The sequence below is a fragment of the Momordica charantia genome (assembly GCF_013281855.1).
Source record: "Momordica charantia cultivar OHB3-1 chromosome 3 unlocalized genomic scaffold, Mcharantia_2.0 BLBB01000003.1, whole genome shotgun sequence".
Lineage (NCBI taxonomy): Eukaryota > Viridiplantae > Streptophyta > Magnoliopsida > Cucurbitales > Cucurbitaceae > Momordica > Momordica charantia.
Genome location: NW_028275161.1, coordinates 17200447 through 17225992, shown reverse-complemented (window position 1 = coordinate 17225992; position 25546 = coordinate 17200447). Strand labels below are relative to the sequence as shown.

Genomic DNA, 25546 nt, shown 5'->3' with positions numbered 1-25546 from the left:
TAATAAACATGTCCAAAACTATTTGTGACAAATTTTTTTATTACGTGTCATGTTTTTTTAATTGTAATGAAATCCAAAAAAATTAACTGTCGTCCAATAGAAAAAATTATAGATTTTAAAAATTAACTCACAAAATTTTACAAAATCCATAAATTTGCGTTTTTTCCTATCAAAATTGTGTCTCCACCGTTTCATTACAATTTTTAACTGTCATTGAATTAAATAAATAAATAAATAATCAGTTTACATGACTGTTTTCAATTGTCATAAAATTTTTAAAATTTGGAAAGTAGCATTTTTTCCGCCAAAATTGCACCCAAACAATTTGTGACAGTTTTTTTGTCGAGTTTTTTAATAGTGAGGTGGAAATTGAGGAGGTATCCCAACTCATGTCTCACCTCATTGTCATCTCAACCCTATATAGTTTTTTCTCTCTCTAAAATATCTCTTCAACTCTTTGACAGAAAACCAAAAATTGTTATCAAATAGGTTTGAAATAAAAAACAGTTATCAAACACATATGATTTTTCTTTTCCAATCTTTTTCAGGAGCTCGAGGAAAAATGCATCTCAAGTTCACCAAATTAGTAGGTATAGGTTTTTGGGGCATTGGATTCTCACCAATGTTTGCGTTACTCAAGTCAACATTCTGGCTTCCGCTTCGTCCACCACTGCTCGCGCGGGTGCTTCCCTCAAAAGCGGAACGCTCCCCTACAAGTTCACTTTTACATTTCACAGCACTTCAGCAGATTGCTTAATCCTGTCATCTTTCAAGGGTAACTAGAAAACATAAAAACTAAAAATAAAAAACAGAAATTGTTAATTAGCTATTAAATCAACCCCTCAACACTTAAGGGTGTCTTTATGGAAATTTGAGAGTGTGTCAAAAGTTTGAAGGAAATTAAAGAGCATATTATTTCATCCACAGCACTTATCTTTCTTCCAACTCCATCTTGTTGCTTTAAGAATGGAATAAAGTAGGATTTCAAAAAAAAAAAAAAAAAAAAAAAAGTAATGGAATAACTTCAACCTCAATTATTTTCTTTATCAAAATAGATACAGGAATATGTTCAACTTCAAGCTTATTTGCTATTTTTTTTCAATTTTGCAGATTTATTCTAACCCCTTTTTTCCTTTTTCCAAGTATCTTATCAAACAAACAACAAAGAGAACATATTCCCATCAAAATTCATCCATCACCATATCAATTTTGAAAATGAAATTAAATTAAATTAAAAATTTTTTTTTAAAAGGTTTTTTTATTAAACCCCTATAAAATCAGAGCCTAAGCCCCAACTTTTCTATTGTCCCTACTGTGAGAAAAATGGGCAATGAGATCTCGAGTTTCATGGATTTTCTGCAGCACGGAAATCAGCCTAACGACGCCACCGGAAGAGTGGATGAGCTTAGTGATGTCAAATTCCCTGATGGAGAACTCTTGTACGACAACAAAAAGGCAAGTGATATAATATTTCTAATACTCATTTCAAGATCTTGAAATAATAATAAAGATCTTAGTATATATATATATATAGACATGTGAATGAGGTAGTTCGATTTTAGGTTTAATTAAATTATAAGTTTGGTCTTTGAAGTTTCAAGATCGTCTACCTATTTAGTCTAAACTTGTTTATGAAATTTCCAAAATATTGCCTATTTTGTCCTCGTATTGAATTTTCAATTTTGTACTTGAAGGGCTCTTGTATTAATTTCAATCATTCAAAAAATTGAAAGTTTAATTACTTTTTTTGCAAGTATAATCAACCAAATGGACATAATTTTAAAAGTCAGTTTAGGGTGCGTTTTGCTAGTAATAAGATGCAATGAAAAACAATGATTGTATGTCATAGTTTCAATGTTTTCGAATGTGTTTGGTAGTAAATTTAGAAATTGAATTTCAATTAAATTTCTAGTTCAATTTAGAATACTATTTAATTAATTAATTTTTTTAAAACCAATTATGAAAATTAACATTATAGATTTTGTATAACTATTATTTTACAATACTATATAGTTTATAAAATATTATGTTTTACACGTTTTAATTGTAGTAAAAATAAAATTAGTTTATAATACGAGATAGAGTATTTATCAATTCTGTATTTTAAAGTTTCAAATTAAAAAACTACAATTTTCAAAAACAAATCTGAAATAGAATTCGGATGACATGCCAAATATGCACTTAGATATCTAGAAATTTTCTAAAATTAGGTGGACTAGATAGATGCGACGATACTAAGAAATATTACTGATATATCTGTTTTTTTAGTACACTGATATATCTTAATTAGTTTAGCTATCAATTATTTAAGAAAAAGAAAGATTTCTTTTTCCTTGATTGTTTTTTAATACTTTGCAGATGCGTTGGTTTGATGAGAATTCAAATAAATGTTACATGTTATTTCCCAAAGCTCTCTCAATAGAATGGAGTTCAGACAACAGGTACTGGAAATGGCATTCGAAGTTAAGGTATAATAATCTTATACTAACATTTTCTTTATTAACTTCTGTTGTTGTTTTGTCGGGAAAAGATTTTGCCGAGTTTTTTTTTTTTTTTTTTTTTTGTCTAATGGCACCGTGACATCTGAAGTTGTTAAATAATATTTTGTCAAGCCTATTCAAGAAATTTCTAGAAACCACTAGATTAAATATTTTGTCAAATCTATCCAAGGAGCTTCCTTGGATAATTAAAGTCACTAAAAGTTACTAGAAAGCAAGATGTTGCAAAATCGTGGCAACGAGATCATCACATTATCCAAGGCCAATATGTGGAAAATATATGGCTGCTAGATCATCACTTTATCCGAGGCTAATATGTAGCGTAAAATTTATTTGATGAGCAAGTGTGTATGGGCTATAAATAGGTGGACATCCATGATTAGCAACCCATCCCAAAAATCCAATGAGTTATAGCATGAAGCTAAATATTGTCTTTTACTTCGTAACTTCTTCTTTTCTCAATCTATTTTACCTGTGATCCTACTCTATCTGGTCCCAATCCGCTTTCTTTTTTCTTTACAGCAGTAGCAATAAGACTATTAAAATCATAGAGCTTCTAAACGTGTGTTGGCTTGAAATCAATGGGAAGATTAAGGAATCTGACCTCTCACCAAACACATTGTACGAGGCAGTATTTGAGATCAAGATCACAGAGGATGCGTACGGATGGAACGTTCCAGTTACCATCAGCCTCACGGAGCCAGATGGGAAAATCTATAAGAATAAAGTAACATTGAAGGAAAAGAAAAAAGCTGAGTGGGTGAAGATACCGATAGGCGAATTCAAGGTTGTTCCTGACAAGTCTGGCGACGGCGAGATCAAGTTTAGCATGTATAAATATGGAGGACACTGGAAGAGGGGGATGATCCTCAAAGGTATTGTCATTGAACCAAAGGTGAACAAAAATAAAACATCACATTAACCGAACTTGATGTGATGTGGTGTATGTATCTCAACTAAACATTCATAGCCTGAGTTTGGAAAACAATGTAAGCAGAATATGAAACATCCTCAAGTTGAAACTATTATTATTATTTGGAAAGGGAAACAGCGAAAAATTATGGCTCTACCTGATGTAAACTTACAGCAATTTCGTTCTGCAACGTTGTTCTCGGAGACTGGAAAAGTGGATATCAAGTGGCGCAGTTCAAAGGTCTGTCTGGTAGTTTTCTGGCTTATACCACAATGAGAAATCAAGTCCTTTGCTCTTCAGTTTTTCTGTGGCAGAACCGATTTTCTCCAGAAGCTGCAATTCAGAACAACTTGATGATGAGCCAACAATGGTTTTCTCATGGACAAACTAGCAAATTTTTGGCTAATGATTTGGAAGTGCGTAGGAAAAATGAGCTTCAATGGTTAATCAATTAACAAAACTTGTTTTCAAAAAAAAAAAAAAGAAAGAAAATTAATCAAACTGCATTCCAAAAGCTAGTAAAATGGTCAGTCTAATTTTGATGATGTATTGTATATCCTCAGTGACCCACTTCCTTCTTGTAACAACCTCCCATGGGTTGTTTCTTCAAATTTTGCTACGACTTTTAGTAAATCGGTGAGTATCGAGCAGATATTTACTATCAACGCTCTTTCTAGTGGCAATCTCTAACACCCCATTTGGTATTAAGAGCTATCTTCTTGTCTTTAAGATTTCCAATGACAAAGCCACCATCATTTTTGTGATTGGAGGGGAGACTATTCCAATCAATAAGATGACAATCATTTTTTATGCCTTTAGTAGCCCAAAATCAGCACCTAGAAATACAGAAGATGAAATTTTCTATTCTGGGTGCAGAACCATAAGCATTACCTTGTCGTGTACAACGCCGTTAGAAACCAAAACAGATCTATCAAAGACGCAGAACTTGCCACCATCCATGCGAGTCACCGCTCCACCGGCTTCCTCGACTATCTGCACATGGAAACAACTTCTTAAAGAATAAGAGAGAAATCCTAAAGTCTGGTTCCTTTGAGGTCATCATCTTGAAGAAAAATGAGTAAAATTCTTCTGAATTGTACGAGTTTCTTAGGTCGCCACCAGAATAACCTTAGCTTTCCTATTCATATGTCCAATTCAAAGACTGGAAATAATGCACATCAAGACCAAGTGCAGTACCAAAACACCTGCAGCCATATCCCATGGCTTTAGACGATACTCCCAGTAAGCTTCTACAATTCCTAGAGATACGTGGCACATGTCAACTGCAGCTGCACCGAGCCTTCTCACTCCCTGCACATTGAAGAGTCGAGAAAAAAAATTTTAGTAAATAGGTAGACAGTTGGCAGTAGACGGAGCACTGTTTGTCAAAAATGGCTAACCAGTAGAAGTTGAATACCCTGCTGACATCTGTGAATTCTTTAAATAAATCCATATTTGTAGCCCATGGATCATCATGTTCATATCCAAATCCTGTAACCAGAAGAGATCGTTCCACCTGAAAGAAGTAGAAAATAGTGTTAAGCCATCAAACAAAGCTATCCCCACTATGAAATACAATGAGAATACTTCTCTGATGAACTTAATTACAAGAGATGAATGTGACGTGAGCATTCTTTAGTTTCTGAAAATGTGCAAGCACAGTCAAATTTCATGGGCATGGATGTCAAGTAGTAGATCAAGTGTTTTGGAAGAAAACAAAAACCATTAACACAGCACGAGAGTGCTACAATCTTCATCAGCAGAAATATATGACTACTTCAGCATCATGGATTTTCAAGGGAAAGCTGCAGTAAGAAACTTGCATACGTACATATATATGTTAAATTACAAGTTTAGTCTTAGACTTCAAAAAATATCTAATAGATTCCTACCCTTTCAATTTTATTTGTGTCTAATAGGTCTCTGAACTTTAAAGTGTCTGATAAGTCTCTAAACTTACAATTTGTGTTTAATAGAACCCTGACCTAGACATTTTAAAATTCAAGAATATATTAGACACAAACTTATATCTTATGCTTAATATAACTGATTTTTTAATTGTGTCTATCAAATCTGTGAATTAGGGAAAAAAATATCTAACAATGTTCCAATAGTATGACAATTAGTTTTTTCAATCAAAAAATATAATAATTTAATAGTAGAAAAGACATAAAGAGGTAAACGTTGTTGCCCCATGAAAATTTGGATAAGATTTCTCCAAAATAATAATAATAAAATAAATAATAAATAATAAATAGTTCATTAACAAAGCAAACAGATATCTCCAATGCATTGGGAGTTGGAAGACAATGAAAATGCTAACAAACGTCATCATTTTCAAATTGTTTTCTACATAACAAACTCACCTGGCTAGTTTGACTCACACTAATCTTTTGGCCGTTACAGAATGCTCCCCCACCTAACGTAACAAACATCAATATAAAGATAAACTAACCAATGGAACAGAAACTAAAAATAAAATAAAAAAAATAGAAGGCGTAAAATATAGCTTTAGACCCTAAAATTACCCATTTCTAGTTGTCTCAAATATTATTCCATTTTAGTCCCTCAAGTTGTAATCAATTCCAAATTCAGACCTTCATATTGAAACCTTTAATGATAAAGTGACCATGACTTATATTTTGTTTCCTGACATTTTGACATAAAATTTCCTTTAGTCTTCTAACATTTTCCTTTCTTTTCCAACTACCTAAACATGCTTTAACCCTATCTTTTATCAATCCTGTGCAAGTAATGCAAAATATGTCCATATTGTCATCTCTAGATCATAAACTATAATTTTATGTAAATGTTAATGTTAATCAACAACAAAACAAATCATGTTACTTTGGTTATTAATTCTTTATTTAGATTTTAACATTGAGGATTGAATTTGAAACTTATTGAAACTTGAAGGATTAATATAGAACCTTTTAAACTTAAGACCAAATAAGAAATATGGATAAACTTTAAGAACCAAAACTATATTTTAAGCAAAAATTTATAAGAACAGTCACCCGCAGTTGCAGTAAATATGCGAGTGTTCCAGCACATAGGACCTCCAACAAACTCCACCTGAAAAATAACATACGTTATGCCAGCAAAAACCTCATAAAGATATCAGAAGCCTTGAAAAAAAACAAGCATGTCAAAGAAAATCAAATCAGCTGATAATCTATTTCGTTGGTTTGTCATTTTGAATAAAAGAAAGCATGAACCTTCCTTGATCTTTAATTTCCAGGAAAATATGATGATTGATTACTTATCTAAAAGTTGATAATCTATTTCGTTGGTTTATCATTTTTTGTCTCATGATCTATAGAAAATATGATGAAAGATTCTTTCCCATTTACCACAAAACAAAACAAGATAATGTTTGTTATAGGATTTGAGAAAAAACTTCAATTATTTAAACAAGAAACAAAAATTTCATTGATTAATAAAATATTCAAAGGCTTCCAAAGATTACTACTACTACAACAACAAGAGAGAGAGGGAAAAAAACTTCTGGGAGCTTTTCCAACCCCTAAAGGTATGCGTGTAAAGCATATATTTCAACACACGTGCTTATCGTGGCTATGTCATAATTTTTATGAAAATGGCATGTTATTCTGTCAACGTCATCTCATCTTTATGTTGTCACATGTCCAAGCCCAACTGCTACGATAACCACTTTGATGTTTCCCAGATAATTACTTTCGTTGTTTCCTATTTCATTCTCAACCAGACTATTCTAGATACTAAGAATGATTCAAATCCAACCACATGGGTTCCTCAAAGTTTAAAATTTTTCAGGAATCATTTTGTTTCTCTTTGTTAGTTTTTAAAAACTTTCATTCAGATCACAGACAAGATGGGTTTTAAGCTTTGATGATTTTAGACCAGCTTATCCTACGGGAAGAAAAGCACAAACTGGTTATCTGTTTGAATAATCAATAATGTGACTCAATTTTAATGGTCAACTTTTTTGTTTACTGCTCCATGAGTAAAGCACAGCTCCGAGGCATGCAAATAGATTACAGTGTGAATACCACGGCTGCAGCAGCAGGATTTCCCCGAAATAGAACTCCAACAGATACTGCGAAGGACGGATAGCAGTGTGCAAAATTTGTTGTCCCATCTGGATGAATAAAGAGGTTAGACAACTTGTACTTATTGTATTACACACATGGTAATGATAAAACAGAGGAATAAACTTTAAAAATTCTGCCGCAGGATTCTAAAAGCAAATGATGATAAAACTCAACATGTCCTCCATATATTAGAAGGGATTTCAAGATGAACTAATGAGTAGATATAAAACCAAACCAGTACTTCAATGGTTCAAAAAGAATTAGTACATTATGACATCAAATTATCATCGGGACAATATAAACATTTCAAAAGTTAAATTAAAATCAATTAATGATGATATAAAATTGTCCTCAAATCTAGGTATGATTTATGTCTAGAAAGTAGAAAATTAACAATACCATCTCAAACTAAAAACCTTTGCAGTCAAGATGTCAAGACAAAAGTTCTTTTGCTGCTCAAAATGCTCACACATTTACAAGTAGACATATCTATAACTGGAACCCAACTTCACGGAATAACTTTGTGAAGAAAAGTAATTACAGAATACTCTTTCAAGAAGAATTGAGTTTGAATCTTGCAGATTGACCATATCTTAGTAATAAAATATCAAACAAAAGAATCCAAGGGACAAACTACATATGTGGTATATAAAGTTTCTTTGTCACCAGAAACCTCGATGTAATGGGAACTGTAAGTTCAGTATCTAATTGCTAGCTTTAACCTCATCAAATGAAAGACAAAGTAATCATTAGTAAGACTTACAAATAAATCTTGGAGGCAACAAATCATCTACTATGAAGCTGTTGGTGCATCTCCTAATACTGAAAATTTTATTTACTAATTACTACTTTATATTTTCATACCACAGAAAAGAAAAAGTCGCAAGTACAAACCTAAGGGATCAATGCACCAAAGATAATCAGATGATGAATCTCCTATAATTCCTCCCTCTTCTCCAAGGATGAGGTGATCTTTGAAATTCTTTCTTACAACTTGCAGGATAGCAGCCTCGCTCATTTTATCTGTGCTGCAAGTAAATCAGGAAAACAGGCTAAAAACAGAATGCGAATATGACATACTAAGTCGTTAAGAAAATGGTGTGGGTCGTATGACTAAGCCAAAAATCTTCAACTCTTTTTTTGCACAAACCGAGGGGATTTCCCTCTAAATATCGCTATAATCTGTAAAGAGATCGATCAAATGATGAGGGTTTAGTTTGTCATTTCTAAAAACTGACGGAACAAATAGAGCAATTCAATAAAGTCTAGACCAAAACCATACCCACAACAATATCTGGTCAAGTCTTAAGCTTCTTTGGCTAGAGGTAATTTAGCGAAAACATTGTATATATACTAAATATTGAGAGATTCTGTAGAGCGCCAAATATGAAAGTTTTCAAGAATGACATGCAGCAATTCAACAATAGCTTTAAAAACATGCATATATCTCATTCTACTCATTCTATATCTTTACTTCTATTTTAGATGCAAAAACATGTATATGTTTCATTCTACATCTTTAATCTATCCAAGAGAGTCATGAGCTAGGAATCTCCTTCGTCTCCATGTAATTTCATCATACAAACAAAAAATTTCATATCACACCACAAAACAAAATCTATTTTGTAAAGTTATAGTTTGATAAGCCACCGAAGATAAAAAGTATGTCACTGTAGTTGGAAATTCCAAAGAAATCCTTACTCGGTTACTAAGTCGGTCAATCCCTTATATTCAACATTCCGAGGCTTATTAACAGCATCCATCACCACCTGGTAACATCAAGATAAAGGTCTCAAAAGTCACACTATGAAGTGAACAAGCAAATACTTAAAGTGTCGTTTTCTTAAATGGCATCAATCGTGTTAATAAACTCCATAGTAGAGCAAACTTCAGAAGCTAAAATTCAGACACTGACTGATACAGAATAACTTTCAATTGACCTTTTAATTTCCCAGCAACAGACACTTGGCGCTCCAAGTAATATTTGATCATAACTTCAGAAGTTAGAATTCCCAGTTACATATTTTTGATACCCGGTCAAACACAGTTTTGCATTGTGACACTTCAGAGTGATCTTGATGACTTCCCAAAATATTGCATACCCCAATTATCCAAATCAAATCAAGTAAAACAACCCCAATTGATCTTTCACTTCCAAATACAAGATATCCCCCCCAATTTCCCAAATTTTGATTCTAACTGGTTATATTACATTCTTTATATCAGAAACTACCATGTCCCACGAACAAGAAATTCAAAAGGCGTGAAGGAAGAAGACCCAACCAATGAACTAAAAGAATTTAGAAAAACAAAATATCGTCATATTTGTTAGACGAAGAATTAATGAAAAGCGGTGGACTGGCAGAACCTCTGCTCCAGTCTTGGCGGCATTTTCAACGACTTGAATTAGCTGGGAAGGTGGAATGGGTCCGAGAGACTTGGCGCCCACTTTTGGGTACTGCTTGTCGTAAGATATTTGAGAGAAGGCAGCCCTGATTTTGTCCAATTTGGTGTCCAAGAGTCGAATTGGCAGAAACCCATGATTGGCATTTCTTGGGGCGTTAAAAAGAAGAGCGAGGCTTGGACTGAGAGAGGAAATTGATCTGGAAATTGGAGAAAATGGGAAATGGGTGTTCGCGGAGAAGGCAATGGAGATCGCCATTATCTGAAACTCAAAGTGTTGTAATGGAAAGCAAAGAATCCACTTCCACTTCCACTTCCAAGCTTCTGGAACAGGTTGCTGCTTCGCTGAGGTTCACAGATTTTGGTTTTCTGGAAATGGTAAGTAAATTGGGTAGAATCACAATCATCTGCTCTTTGGCGCGAGCCTTTTTTTTTTTTTTTAAACAAAAAAGGCATCTAAGGTAAAAATTGTTAATATTAATATTTATTTATATTTTGTTGTATTTTGTTGTATTTTTTGCAACAATAAGAAAAAATATCAACATTGTTGACGAAAATTCAACCCCCTAATTTTAACTACATGGGTATATATATTTTTTTCTACATATATATATTGAAATGTCCATATACTGACAAAATTTAATACCCTAAATTTAACATGGATATATATATTTTTTACTTTTGTCTATATACAGTATCAATGCAAATATAATAAAATTATTTTACAAAATGGATCATAAAACTATTGAGAATCAATAATTAAAATTTTAATTATAGAATTAGGTAATAAATATCTTATCTACTAAATTACACCTTAAAGATTATGCAGACAAAAATCAAAGGTTCAATCATCCATTACATATTTAGAATAGTAGGAAAAAATAATATCCCTACAAAATAATCAACATAGGTTAGATTGGTGGTCATTAGGACATGCAAAGAAAGTTAGGAAGTTCAATCCTTCACTCCATATTTATGTTGCTCAAAAAAAAATAATATCTCTATGAAATAGGCTCCATAAGTTAGATTCCTAATTAACATAGTAGGAGCACAAAAATTTTGGATTCTGTCTGTACTCATGCGACTTCAAAGATATCAAAAGTTCTATCGAAGTTTAGAACTGGCAAATATTATATGAACTACAGGTGCACATAAGAATCTATCTTACAACAGAAGGTTAAATCGAAGAGAAACATATCTTCGTCAGCCTGAACATAGGTTAATTAGTTAAGACGTATTTTTTACCAAAAGGTTGAAAATTTGAATCTTCATCATCACTTGTCAAACTCGAAAAGAAACAAATGTAATTATCCTACTCAGTTTAGTGTATGAATAACAGTCCACTACCGCTGAAATTCTATCAAAATCCTACAGAAACTCCCCACAAGATTGAGCCCACGCTAACAGAAACATTGCCTAAAATTCAAACCACTGCTCCAAGAACCGTAACTTCAATGGCCAATCAGGTCAATATCAAACAACATATCTATATGTCACATATCTTCCTGCCGTCTCACTTGGTCGGATAATCTTCACAACTTGTCCACGCTTCAGCCCGTAATATCTAGCAATTGGATCAGTGACCTGAATGCGAGGTAGCTGAAGCAAAATTCAAAATCACATTAAAAACTAAAAGATACACGTTTCAGTATGTGTTTAGAAATTAATTCTCAACATGTGGTGTCTTTCGGGGAAAAGAATTTGATACTAACCTGCGTCTCTTTTACAGTATACCTCTCCAGCAGCGTCTTCTTCTCTTCAGTTGTCAGCAACTGGTGCTCGGGAATGAGAACATGATCTTTAATATTGACCATCAATTCTGCTTCCTGCATCAACAAGTGACAAATGGGTAGGCATTAACTTCAGTAAATTAAGAGTAGGCACGGTATTATGGAAATCACAAGAAATTTGTAGCTAAAGCAGGGAAATGTAGAAACTGAGCTCTTTCTCCCTTGGTGTGCAGTTTATGCCTCAAAAGTAGCGAGTCCATTTATCATTTATCTATCCACTGTCCTTATGTGGTTCGAGGTTGGCATTATCTATTGGATATTTTTGGCATCTCGGTTTGTTTTGCCAAGCAAATAGACTGTTGGCTGTATAAAGGACTGCAGGTTGGATGTTTCCTTGAAAAGAAAAGGTCCTTTGGAATTGGAATTGTGTGGCTAGAGCTCTTCTTTGACACATTAAGTTGGAAAGAAATCGTCAAAGATAAAGCCTACACTTTTGATATTTTTTATAGGAATGTTTAGTACACCTCTTCTTGGTGGTATCTTCTTGGTGTATGCTTAATTATAGAAAAAAACTTTTGTAACTAAGCCTTAGCATGATTGTCAGCCATTTAAAAGCTCTCTTCTAGTTGCTCTTGGGCGGGGTGCCCTCTACCCAGTTCTTAGTGCTCTTTTGTCTATATAATACATATGTTTCAGATTTCTTATAAAACCAAAAAAAAAAGCTATACATGAGGGATTAAACGAGTAATTGCTTAGATCTCTTAACTTCAATTGAAATTCTAGATGGAATTCAACGTAACAATCTTTCAATGATAACTAGTTTTGAGGAAGAAGCATACGAGGTCCCTCCGGTTCTCATTAAATTTCTGGCATATGATGATGCTATTTTATTCAATCCAACATTAGAAAACTCCAGGAAACAGTTAGAAATTTAACATTTACCTGGAAAACCTCCAAATGGAATTTAGAAGATATTTCACCTATGCAAGTACGAGCAAAGGGGGTCAAATTCTGTTGAACAACCAATATTGCTCTAAAAACGTTCTCTGATTTCATACGATTTGTATAGGTTTTCATTGTCTTGACACCAACCTTCTGCTCTTCAGGAAAGAAAATATATATCTGTATAAAAGAGTCGCAAATAAAAGAATTAACAAATAGCTTGTACATTCCTATAACTAAACTCTGCATAAACATGGGAAATATTTATCAAATAATATGATTATACTAATCAAAGATCAATAGTGAAGTATTTTCCATGTCAAAGTACTTGAGAAGAACTCAAATAGAAATTTTTCCTGTGGTAATGTACTGCATGAGTCACTAAAATCTCATATTATTATTGCATAGCATGAGATTATACCTGGTCAGAGCTATCGTTTCTCTTGGCTTTATTGATAACAAGGTCTTCTCTTTTCATGCTCTCACCATACTTATTCCTAAATTGCTCTCTAGACATGCCAATCTCGAAATCTCCAACAAAGTAGCCTCGGTCTTTTAACATCTGCAACACAGTTTTTCGTATTCTAAAGAGTCTAGTGATTTCCTCGTCTGCTAACACCATCTCTTTCAGCTGATACATGTTCAAATAAGTCACCACTCGGTCATCATTCAAAGCAAGAAGCACATAGAACAATATAAAAACTCAATTCCAAAACCAGAAACAGGGAAAAGAAAATGGAAAACGAAAAAAATAGAAGGAAAGATAAAATTCATCCACATTTCAATCGACTCAATTGATCCTGTAGCATATGGGAATTTCAAAGCCAAATAAATGGGAAACACCAAATCACGGACACTCAACATAGACGTGAAATTGAGACACATCAATTTCCGAAACAGTATAGATTTGTGATTTGCGTATATATTATTCAAGAGGGTATTGATTTACCCTTGCGAGAAGGGGAATAATCCACCCTAGACTTGAATCCAGGCAACAATAAGAACAAAATCACACCGATCAAGGAAATAACGATAGAATCAGAGAACGAAAAACAAGAGTAATTCTAAGAAGAACAAAAGAAAGTGTCGAAATAACCTGATTAAGATCTCATTGAATTGATTCGACGGAAGAAAGAAATTTTGGATTCGGAGCCTCTCTCGAAAATATTTTCGTTTTCGTCTTCCCTCCGCCGCGGCTGGGTTTTGGCGCGCGCATGCTCGCGCTCACTGTTCTCTTTTAAAAGATGCAATCTTGATTAGGGCAAAAAATAAAAAATAAATCATCTTTTAATTTCCACAATCCATTCTGGTATTAAATATTCGTGACACGTTGCATTGCCATAAATATTTATGGTTCGACGTTAGATATAAATCGACATTTTTTATAATATTAAAATTAACTATTTTTAACCTACTGAAAAATGATTAAATATTTATTTGTTAATTTAAATAGTTTTTACAAAAAAAAATTTTATAACTTTTCTAGAAATATCTATTTTTTGGTTTGAAACATATGCCAATTACGCTAAGCTCATGTTGGCATTTAATTACAGTTTATAAATATTTGTAATTAGAAGAAATTATTTAATATGATTAAAAGGATGTCATTATTATTTATATATCTATTTTATAGGTATAAAAGAGAAGTTTTTAAATATTATTTTTTCTGTATATATCACCGTGACAATTCCATTGAATAATTTCTCTTTAGATTATCCTACCCTTCAAATTGAAGGGTGGAAAATTGATGAAAACAGTTGGTTCATTTACTTATAAGTTGGTTAATCTATAAGTTTAATTCTTAAAATATTTTAATTGTGTTGCATCTGTAAAAGGTGTTTGCCCTTTGCCGACATGAGTTTTAGCTCAACGACACCTGTCTCTAATCAAGACGTCATATATTTGAATCCCCCACCTCAACTATTGTTTTTTTAATAGGTTGAACTAAAAATAGCCAAACAATATATATATCTATATATGATAAACTCTAACTTTCAATTTTGTGTCTAATTTAAAAATATCTTTGTATATTTATTGGAGTAACGATTTAGTCCCGAGTTTTGATTTGTAATGGTTAGTCTCTGAATTTTTAAATTCGTAACAATTTAGACTATGTAACAATTAAACTTATATTGTGAAAAATTTCGTAAAAATAAATTATCAATTTTTATTATGTAATGATTGATTATCCTTTGTAATTTACAGACAAATTTGGTCCCTAACTAATTTGTCAAGCAACGCATGAAATAAATTTCATTAAATGTTAAACGATATTTTTCATGTAGACTAAATTGTTACAAATTTGAAAGTACATGGAATAAAATCGTGGGAGAACTTCCAGCTCCATCTTTCCGAGAGGCTTCTCCACGGGGAAGTTTATAAACTAATTCACTAATTCAATGAAAATATTGGGACAAAAATAATTTTTAACCTAAATTATTTCATTAATTTTAATACCAATTATCTTATCTTATATAAATTGTACGTTGCAATATTGTAGACATATAAAGAATTTATCATGCAATATTGTCCAATTATAAATTCTAAAGTACAAAAACTAAATAGGTGACCAATCTTATAATTTAACTTAAAAAGATTATCATGCAATCTTGTCCCATTTTATTTTTAGCAGCGTATCAATTTTAATTAAGGGTGTTTCTAATTTATTTTTCAAATCAAACTAAATCGAATCAGGGTTTTTCTAAAGAAGATATCTTCTGTTTTGCCACCACCAAAAACGATTTTTTAGACATATAAAGTTTTTAATACTTTACCAATTTATTAAAGGAACAAACTAGTTCATGTTACATTCCATTTAATAAAATTCACTTATCAAATTAATTCGACAATTATAGAATACAAATTTATAAAAATAAATAACAAACAAACAACTAAATCATTTATATTTCTATTTACATGATTAAATTCTCCCATTATTAAAGCACTGCAAGGAAACGATCATTTAGTTATGTCTCTTCTATATACATAAAAAAATAATAAAAAATAAAAGAAAATCTAAATTTTAATATACATTTCTCACCACATAAACAAGTGATAATGACTGTACAGATATTCGATCAAACGGCATCAATGGCAAATGCTCATGAGGCTGATTGCAGTCGGGTTTGGAAGAACAGGCCGCGCCACTTTCATGCATCAACTGATACACTAACAGCATTCAGTTCGACGTGCTGCTTACCGTCTTGCTGGGGATGAACTACAACAGTTGCGCAAGCCTCGGCCCTCGAGGACGGGCAATCCTCAGTAACTCGAGATAGCATAATGGAACTCACCAATGGCTTGTCATTACATAACTCATCTGTCTTATTTTGGTCATGGGAGATGATTTCCCATTCCTCTTTCAGAGCTGCTACTTGCAAACCTTTCTCCACATGACTTTCGACCTCGAAAGCTGTTGGCAAGATCACATAGTCGTTTAGCGGGTCATAGAAGGGATCAGGATCACCTGCCTTGAGCCAGTGCTTGAGCCTCCGGAAGACGCGGTGGTCTCTAAGAACCCGCTGGTGCTCACCGGGCACCCCGATCCGTGCTACTGCATCGAGTCCATCAGCCTGAAAAAGAAAATGCATCGTGGCTTCTGAACGTTTATTTTGCTCGTGTTACTATGTTGGAAATGCAACAAAGACTAGCCAAAAGAAGCAAAGACAAAAAAATATTAGAATTTTACAAGGCTAGAAAATTAGTTACATCTTCAAATTGTAGGCAATCATCTTAATGATTGGCAGATGTTCATCCTTTACGTGGTTGATCATAAGTTAGGAAGAGGAATGAAACAGGGATAAACCCCCAAGAGGTGCCTAGTTCCTAGTAAAAATGGTTTGAGAGGTTTCGAGATACCCTCTAAAGTCCTCGATTTTAGCCCCAGGTCGAAAACTTGATAGCTTAAAATCTTTCTTATCTTCCCGAGATAGCAAATTGGCGAAACCTCCCAGAATTAGTAGGGGTGAGCCATAAGTATAATGCAAGGAGTAGAACTCCGATATCCCAATTATTAAAAAAATAATGATAATAAATAAACAAGAACAAACCTTTGCCGACTCCACAGGAACCGTGCCATCACCATCAACATAAATATAATTGGGCTGAAATTATGAAAATTCAAGTCAGCTTTCCAGATTGATTTTTCATAACTTCAAAGACAGTTGGACGAAAGAGGGTAGACAATAGAATATAAAATTGAGTTAAATAGCAAAAAGTTGTCTGACAATATTTCTTCAAGGTTCCAGTTCCACCCTATAGAATGTAAAATCATATTTGATAAGATGCTATAGAATAGACAACAGTGACCTCAATATATCGTAGATTATGTAAATCAGCAACTGGCTTTTCCGCATCTCCATAGCTGTAGAATAAATAATACATCATTTTTCAGAAGCCGAGTAAAAAACTGACATAGCAGGATTTTAATAATTTCATTGCAATAATCCTTTGTAAAATATCGTTTCAAATGTAGGCTTACCAAACAGTATGTGGTGTCTCAAGACCCGTCGCATATATATTGTAAAACTTAACCTGAGAAGGAAGTTTAGCATTCTTTAAAACTTCCCGTGTCTCGTTTGCCCATTTCAAAATCTCCAAATTAAATGGCAGGGGAATAGTCAATCCATCATGAAGAATCTGGTTCAAGTACATAAAACTTAAAAGTTTGTAAACGCATACCAAAATCAGTTTACCTAGAATGTGTAACATCTTAGATCTCCCTATCTCACACATATAAATATCTCACAGACATGTATCATAGTGATTTATTATGTAATCACCCACAAATTGACGTAACACCAACACTAAGTTCGAGTTAAAAGTTAAAACTACTGATCTAAATATAGTTTAGTTGTGAAGGCATCTTAATAATCATAGGTCTAAATCTTCACTTTTTTATTTGTGATATAATATTCTATTCAAGTTTAGTTTAAGTCCAGCGGTGCGAAAAACCACATATATCTTTTTATATATATATATATATACATATATATCCATGAGTGTTCGGGCCAGCTTGTGCGCACCTCGACTAATTTCATGGGACAACCGCATGGCCCTACTACATTTGGACTAATTTCATGGGAATATCACATGGACCTACCACATTTGGTTGCCAAGATAAATTGTAGGATATTAACTACATTATCGAATCTTCACATCTTGAAATCATCTATTTCGAGAACTTTCCAAGTATTATACGACTCTCCCTCTCCCCCTCCAGAGAAAATATAAAATATAGCACACTATAATGGTGACCCAATCTTTAGATGTGATGTATATGACAATATAGCAGCAATTAAAACTCACCGCGTTTGTTGAAAGAGATTCTGTCAGTATTTCAACACTTTCTTTAAGCAGGTAAGATTCCAACACATTGTGAGGGTTCCCATCGTCATCATGTTTCTGTCTCCAGATTTCTAGAAGAGGAATATGTTGCCAATTAAAGTCCGGAGAACCCATTAGTTCGTAAATGGATGGACATTCAATAAGCTGAGGGGAAACAACAGTGTTAGTTATAATAGAAACTAAAAAAAAGGATGGGTTAACCAAATTAATTAAGCCAGAAAAGTATCCATAACGATTGAAATACAATTTAAAAACTAAAATATACACAATCAGCATAATGAACATCAAAGGAAAAATCACAAGTCTCTAGAAGATCCACAAAAAGGAGATAATGGTCCATAAATTTCTTTAAACGAGAAGCATAAAAGCACACCAAGCGAGATGAAAAAGAGCAAGAAAACCTTTTCCTCTACAATTTAACAAGTAGTAGAACTCAATGACACAGAGGTACTAGAAAGATCATACAATCTACCACAAGTATTGAACCTCTCCAAAGCTAAAATCCAAAGACTGACCCCCTAAATCTTAGATGGATTTCTCTTGAATTGTATTCCATTAAAAGAACCAAGCTCAACTGAAGAGTCTCAAAAGGTAGAAATCAGAGAAAGGATTTACAGACACTGCCACATGAATTGCAAGACCAAATTCATCCATCATCAAAATAAAATAAAATAAATAAATACGACCACAGGAATAATTCTCACAGAGGAAGAAAATACAATAAAGTCAATATCGTTTCATTTCAAATTCTTTCTACAAAGCTCTGTTCAACTATTCAAGCAACATGAAAACATATAATGGTGCTATCATTTTGACTCATACCAGTTGGTGCATGCTCCACTTTGATATAAAGAAGTTCTGTTTCCATCCGTTGACAAATGACATTCCATTCACAAAGGTAGATGTAACATATCCAGGTGCACCTGTTACAGCAATATTTCAATTTTTTAATTGAGTGCACTTTATACATCAATTTAGGATCCATATTTGGACTAGCAATCACATAAACCAACCACTCCAAATAAAAAATGAAGGATCGGAGGACGTTTGGACCATGAGTAACCTTTTCGATCAAACAATTGAGGGAAAAGTACAAGATGAAAAGACATTTATCATATTCTTGTTTGTATTTATTTTTTATTTATATTAGCTTTGAAATTGAAAATTTTAATTAATTCCTACATTAAAAAGTAACTACTGATTGTACATTAACAGAAAGCAGAAATAAGATGCATGAAAACAACAAAACATGAAACAACAGAATTTTCAAAAATAGAGAATTAAAATGCCTTGTGTTATCCTTACTATTTTCTGTGTAATTTTGTGTCAAATAGCATAATAGTTCTCTACAAAACGTCCAAGGCCATTTAGAAAGAAGAGCTGTCCTTTTTTGTTTGTTGTTTATTATATTAAGCCCCCCACATGTAGGAAATCTCCGGATATAACTTTAATTTAACCAAAAAGGAAACATATTTTGACCCAATCTCACAAAAAAAGAAGGGGCAAATTGCCCTTTGTTTGGTTTAAAGCACATCCGGACAATATCTAACCCAATTATCAGTAATGACCTCTCAAATCTCTTCTTGAAGATAGCTATGGTCTCAAAATTTGGCCTTAAAGAATAATAGATAGCTAAGGTAATAATTTCAAGAAGGCGCAATCTTTATGAACTACTAAGCCGAAAGGATTTAAACTGTCTTTTTGCATATATTTGACTTTAGAAGTCTCACCCTGGAATGGAGCAGCAATTGCAATCCAATTCTGCACATACTTCTCAAAGATCTGCAAACAAGTGTAAGAAATTATTTAAATAAAAATCTTCATATTGTGGATAGGGAATATATGCAAAGAGGCAAGATAGATAAGTCTAGAACCAAAGAAAAAATAAAATGAAATAAACAATCAAAATAAACTTGGGAAGTGTTTGATGTGATCAAGTGAGACAGCAGGGTGTGGATACAAGTTGTTGAGACTTGAGAGGAGGGGCTTGTCGGCCCATTCTGCTGTCAACAAATTTTTTTATAAATTTTTAAATTTTATAGATAAAAATTAAGTAATTCGGTTTCCCCACCGACTTGCACTCTTTTCTAATTAAACATGGCTTTACAAGATTTTTGTCCCTCCATTTAAAAAATCATTGGCTCCACCCCTAGGAGTTAGGATGAATATGGCAGTAGATGATTGTAGATAAAGAATGCGAAGAATGAGATTTTTTACTTCGCTGCGCAGGCACATGAAGCATTTCACTAAAAGACCACCCATAGAGTGACTTATAATATTAATCTTTTTCCCTCCTGAAGCACTAAATACTGCCTCCAGTTTAGCAGCTAAACGATCCAATGATTCTGGCAACCTAGAAAAACAGGTAAAGCAGAAGTGTTAAAAGTCCCAGAACTACAAACCTAAAAATAATATCAACCATCAATATGAGAAAACTCAACAAGGAAATTACAAGAGGTGCATAAGGCGCAAAGCAGGGACAACATTACATGACCTGATATGAATGTGTTTTTCAAATAAACTGAATGGGGTACTCCAAAGTCAACTCAACTCAAATATTTATTCACCATGCAGGGCAAGGGCAAGATAGGAAAAAGAGGACAACAAAGAAACTTGAAAAATCAAGATGTCCTCGATGGAATACAAGCACGCTGCCTCCATGAAGAGAACTTGTCTAGAAGTCTTACATTTGAAAGATGATCACTTTAAGATCTTTTAGGAGATAAGTTAATCTGATGTCATGAAGCACCAAATTGTCATATATGACTGTTTGGCTGGTCAATTGAGAAATGGTGCCTCCACATCCTTTTAGAATGATCGTTGGTTAAAAGACACCCATTTATGTTTTCCTCATACTTTCTATATATCCCTTCACAAGTTTGCTTCAATCAAAGTATGGAAGGAAGAAGCTAGTTTTTGTGACTTGAGGCTTCGAAGAAACTTCAAGGAGGTCATAATAGCAGAATTGGCAGATCTTTCCAATATTCTTTCTCCCTCCTTGGCCTAGCAGAGGAAAAATGGATTTGGAAACCGGATAGCAAAAGTCTCTTTACCATCAAATCTTTTTTTTTTATATGGGCTCTAAAATGACAAATGATTCATCTCTTCTAGCAAAGTCCATTTGTAAAGGCATATACCCAAAAGAGATTAAATTCTTTCTTTGGGAGCTATCTCACGCTGTACCATCAACACCCAAGATTTGCTGCAGTAGATGCCCTTTTTGTTCAATTCTCCATACCAAGATGGAGAGACTCAAAGCCATATCTTTCACGCTTGCCCTATTGCATCAAGGTTTTGGAATGTATTGCTTGCATCCCTTAGTTTGACAGTCGCACTTCCCCTCGAACCAAAGAGCCTCCTATCGCTCACTCTTTCAGGCCACCCATTCAACAACAAAAAGAAGATCCTTTGGCTACACATGGTTAGAGCTTTCTATTGGGTCACTTGGATTGAAAGAAATCAGAGACTTTTTTTTTCCTGAAAGAACCATAGTTTTGATTGGATTCTTTTAATATTACCAAGTATGGTGTCACTTGGCGTAAAATGTCACATCTATTTTGTTCTTTTACTTATGCATCTCTTTTGACCAATTGGACAGGTTCCTTGTAACTCCTTTGATTTCAAGGTTTTCTCTTTTCCGGTTCTTTAAAACTTCATACGAAATTGTTTCTTATAAATAACTCTATATATATATATATTAATAAATCACAAGATTCACTATCATCATTTAGATTTTTCCTATACTTTCAAAGGACAAATAAGTGAAGTAGCAATAAAATAATCCAAAATTTAGTTGATACCTGTTACTTTGCCGAAAATCGTATCCAAATCCAAAAAGAGTTTTTCCTTCTTGAAAACCCCACTTGGTCATTTCAACAATCATGTCATGGAAATAGTATATAGAATCGCATCCGATCATCTATGATGCAAATTAAAAAGAAAAAAAAAAACAAACAAAAATCCGTTCAGTCCATTAGTTATAAGTTTCAACTACTTACAGCTAATTAATTGAATGGACAAAAAGATCAGAAAATATTTCTACATAAAAGTGAATATTGCCAATAATTCAAACAGCTAATAGTTTTGGGGTAAAATACAAAAATTACACAGGATTTATACAATAATCATTATTAAGCCCTGTAAGATATTCCACATAAATTAACACAATACAACACATGCATATATTTGATTTGAGGGTCAGTATGTGCTTGCATAACACATGCATGTATCTGTTGATACTATATTTACAAAATGCATATTTATCTATGCTTAAACAACACAAACTGACCGTTAAAAGTAAGTAGTATACATGAGTTCGTGTTCGTGTGCATGTGAGAACAAGAGCAAAGGATTAGATTTTCCAGTCAATAACTTCATCCCAAATCCAAACAAATTTAGAATTAAGTACTTCTTAAAGCAAAATTCAGTATATAAATAAGACTAACAGTATACCAGGTCAGGGTCCAAAATATCTATTGCATACAATCCACTTCTCTCATCAGGAACTCTAATTTTGGTCTTCGGATCAAAACATACAGACTCACCTGTTCCAGTAGAAAATGTTAGTGTATTGGAACAAGAAATGGAATTACTCTGTCAAAAAAAAAATGGAATTACTCAAAACTTCTCTCTTGTTTCCCCCCCACCCCCCGGTTGTGGAGGGAAGGAGAATTTTAAAATGAATAGAGAATGTTAGAACAACATTATACATCATAATTCAAAGATTAATATCAACTAGATATCTTGGGTTTACAATTCAAATAATTTGCTCATCCTACATCATAAGCACTAGGCAAACAGGAAAAAATCTGTTCCCAAACTTTTAGAGGGGAACGCGTCATGAACATAGCTAACAAAAATGAAGAGTTAGCAGCTGAACCCCTCATGTTGCATGTTTGTTAAGGCACAATAAACATTGCACCTCAATCACAACTAACCATGACTCAATTTTGCAAGATTTTCTATTAATGTAATATTAAATTGCTCCCTGATTCCAACAACAACAGACTAGCCAAGCCTCGCACAACTAATCAAATAAATCAGTTCCCAACCAACTGCTTGATGACCAGTCCACTCAATCAATTTGTAACGTTGGATAAAATCGTTATTTCTTGGATAGCTTCGACTGAAGTACTCACCTATACATCTAATAACGTCTAATTCACCCTATATCATTGCAAGATCCCTTCAAGACAAATTAAGTATGGCCTTGACCAGAATCCATTTCTCCTTGAACTCTGAATCGAATAAATCTATGTTGTTTATTAAAGATGTTCTCACGTCATGACACAGCTGATCACATAGGAACTATAACAAAATTCATCAATTTAAAAGTCACCAAAAATAGACATAAAGAATTCGAGCTAGGCTAATTTTTTACACCACGCATATACCACATTGATGACTTCCATCTCCTTCTTTTCCCCTAAATTTTGGGCATCAAAACAGCCTCAAAACACCATAGTCTACGTGATAGGGCTCACTATCCAAGGAAACCCAAAACCTAACGCAAGAATACAAATTGAAAGCTGAATAAAAGACACCCCCAATCACCGAAGCCATCTCAAATTTACCAAGAAAAACTAGTCTACGACGAGATGCATAAAGCCAATAATATTACCAGAAGCGGAATCGTAAAAAGACCAGAGCTCAGTTCGGAACTTAGAATCGGCCCCTAAAATCCTGACCCAAACACGCTCCTCCCTGCCGGTGTCCTCATTTACCGCATTCAAAATCGACCCTGCAACTCCGGGAATCAGAAGAACCGGATCGAGGTTGGGATCGACGTACGGCTGGGGCTTCTTGATCAGCCTCAACCACAACTCAACGGACTTCACAATCTCCTCCAGGAGCACAGCCATAGGAATCCCACCCCACGAACGTCAAGCGCAAGTGAAATCGGACCCCCAAATTGTGAGAAGACGGCGGCGGCGAGGAGGAGAACGAGGATCGGATAAGGATTTGGGAATTTGAGGCGTGGCAATCAGAAATCTTCTGGTAATCTGGATTGAAACGGAAGATTTGTCCGGATTTGGAAATGATTGGGAATCAAAGTCGTCGGTCGATGGCCTCCACGGCTCCACATGTTTTGGTTGCCCGAATTTCTCTGTTTATGAAATTTTTATCAATTTTAATCGTATTAACTAAAAAAAATGTTGAGAAATATGTATTAATTATCGTTGAACTATTTTCACTTTTTGATATTTAGACAACGAATTAATGAGATAACTTTGAATAGTATGATAGAATAACGTGTTAACGGGAGACCATGTACTAAAACTACACAAGTCAGATACCGAATATTGGGAAAGTAATTTTTGAGTGGCTAAATAATATAACAAAGATAAAATTGGTCACTTTCCAAGTTGAAAGGTTAACAAAGTTCCTGAACTAAATAGATATTTTGAAGATCGTTTGGACCTATTTTGAAAAGTGACTATTTTAGTACCTTAATTTTATTTTAATCTATTTTTTCAATAATAATTTATTTTTTCTGTAAAGTAAACTATGTAGATGTAGAGATTCAAACTCACGATCTTAGTCGAAGAAAAATGTTTTAATCAATTCAGCTATATTCACGCTGGCTTTTCTACTAATTTTTTTAACGACAAAGTAATTCAAAATTCTAATGCAAGAAATATATAGGTGGAAAATTATAATTCTACTTGTTTACGAAATCTGGTTGACTTTCTTTGAGTATACGTAGCTCTTTGAGTCTTTTGTTTTTCCTTAAAAGAATTATATAAGAGCTTTGAAATTATATGGGTTCAATTTTGTGTAATTAAGAAAAGTGTGCTATAAATAATGAAAAATTAATGCAAATTATTGATTATGTCAATGAAAGATTTTAGACTAAGTAACGAATTGACTCCTGATTTGAAGTGGACGTTGAACCAAGGTGCACACATGCAAATAGAACATTACATAAGTGTGTGCTTGATTACCTTAAGTTTTTGGTACTTAGTTTAAGTTGATGTTGAGCTGAACTTAGTTAAAATTGTATAGAAGAGTGTATATTTTAAACAGAAATTTAATATTTTGTATGAAATGTGTCTATGTATTTATAGGACTTAGATAGGTGGGTCACACTCGTCAATTACCTAGTCCATCACAAGATTCCCAACGTGAGTCATTCAATGGTGGTGGGTTGGCGGCTAAAAAAAATTATAACTATTATTTATAAAAATAGAAAACAATTGTCAAAACGAACATAACTCAGTAATTGACATTATCTTTAACTAAGAGGTTCTGAATTTGATCTCACACCCACTTGTTCTAAAAATATAGAAAACAGTTAACTTTTAAGTTTTATGTAATGTTTGTTTGGATTGGATATTATTAAATGTATTATTGTACGTTCATTTACATTATTTTTTTTAGATTTAATTTTTCTAATAACTACTTCGTTTGATATTTTTTAAATTTGAATATGAATTTAAATATGTTATTTAAAAAATATGAAAATATAACAAAAAAGTTATTAACAAATAAAAATAAAAAGTGAACTTATTATCGAACGTGATCATGAAAATTAAATATAATCTATATTCTATTTAGAAACCAATACGTTAGGATGATATATTTTAAAATTTAGAAAAATAGAATTACAGAATTAGATAATATATACAATCCTGTCTAGTT

The 25546-nt window shown here is 33.3% G+C and overlaps 4 protein-coding genes across 8 annotated transcripts; 1 reads left to right on the top strand and 3 right to left on the bottom strand.

The window, feature by feature from the left end:
* Positions 1-1293: 1293 nt before the first annotated feature.
* LOC111012571 (protein PHLOEM PROTEIN 2-LIKE A1) lies at positions 1294-3565 on the top strand. 3 transcript variants are annotated; one of them, XM_022286745.2, is made up of 3 exons: positions 1294-1455; positions 2359-2441; positions 3024-3565. In XM_022286745.2, exons 1-3 carry the CDS (start codon positions 1324-1326, stop codon positions 3418-3420), a joined length of 612 nt encoding a protein of 203 aa, XP_022142437.1. In that variant the 5' UTR covers positions 1294-1323; the 3' UTR covers positions 3421-3565. The 3 variants fall into 3 exon arrangements, with proteins under 3 accessions (XP_022142437.1, XP_087977583.1, XP_022142435.1); XM_088121457.1 differs by having other exon boundaries at positions 3021-3565; XM_022286743.2 differs by having other exon boundaries at positions 2359-2468; positions 3021-3565.
* Positions 3362-10305, bottom strand: IMPL1 (myo-inositol monophosphatase like 1). Its single transcript, XM_022286740.2, has 10 exons — positions 9853-10305; positions 9186-9253; positions 8379-8512; positions 7443-7531; positions 6429-6486; positions 5778-5830; positions 4829-4927; positions 4609-4722; positions 4303-4404; positions 3362-3744 (listed from the first exon to the last, which is right to left on the bottom strand). The coding sequence occupies exons 1-10, from the start codon at positions 10144-10146 to the stop codon at positions 3646-3648; spliced, it is 1110 nt and encodes a 369-aa protein (XP_022142432.1). The 5' UTR covers positions 10147-10305; the 3' UTR covers positions 3362-3645.
* A 742-nt stretch (positions 10306-11047) lies between these two features.
* On the bottom strand, positions 11048-13815 carry LOC111012752 (DNA-directed RNA polymerases II and IV subunit 5A). Of its 2 annotated transcripts, none has more exons than XM_022287012.2 (5): positions 13656-13815; positions 12981-13190; positions 12560-12739; positions 11600-11713; positions 11048-11486 (listed from the first exon to the last, which is right to left on the bottom strand). In XM_022287012.2, the coding sequence occupies exons 2-5, from the start codon at positions 13179-13181 to the stop codon at positions 11361-11363; spliced, it is 621 nt and encodes a 206-aa protein (XP_022142704.1). In that variant the 5' UTR covers positions 13182-13190; positions 13656-13815; the 3' UTR covers positions 11048-11360. The 2 variants fall into 2 exon arrangements, with proteins under 2 accessions (XP_022142704.1, XP_022142705.1); XM_022287013.2 differs by lacking the exon at positions 13656-13815 and adding an exon at positions 13509-13646.
* A 1621-nt stretch (positions 13816-15436) lies between these two features.
* On the bottom strand, positions 15437-23991 carry LOC111012603 (alpha/beta-Hydrolases superfamily protein). 2 transcript variants are annotated; one of them, XM_022286807.2, is made up of 11 exons: positions 23526-23991; positions 22358-22449; positions 21706-21824; positions 20123-20258; positions 19636-19687; positions 18728-18828; positions 17867-18049; positions 17040-17092; positions 16868-16922; positions 16609-16662; positions 15437-16131 (listed from the first exon to the last, which is right to left on the bottom strand). In XM_022286807.2, exons 1-11 carry the CDS (start codon positions 23764-23766, stop codon positions 15709-15711), a joined length of 1509 nt encoding a protein of 502 aa, XP_022142499.1. In that variant the 5' UTR covers positions 23767-23991; the 3' UTR covers positions 15437-15708. The 2 variants fall into 2 exon arrangements, with proteins under 2 accessions (XP_022142499.1, XP_022142498.1); XM_022286806.2 differs by having other exon boundaries at positions 17040-17197; positions 23526-23989.
* Positions 23992-25546: the final 1555 nt, after the last annotated feature.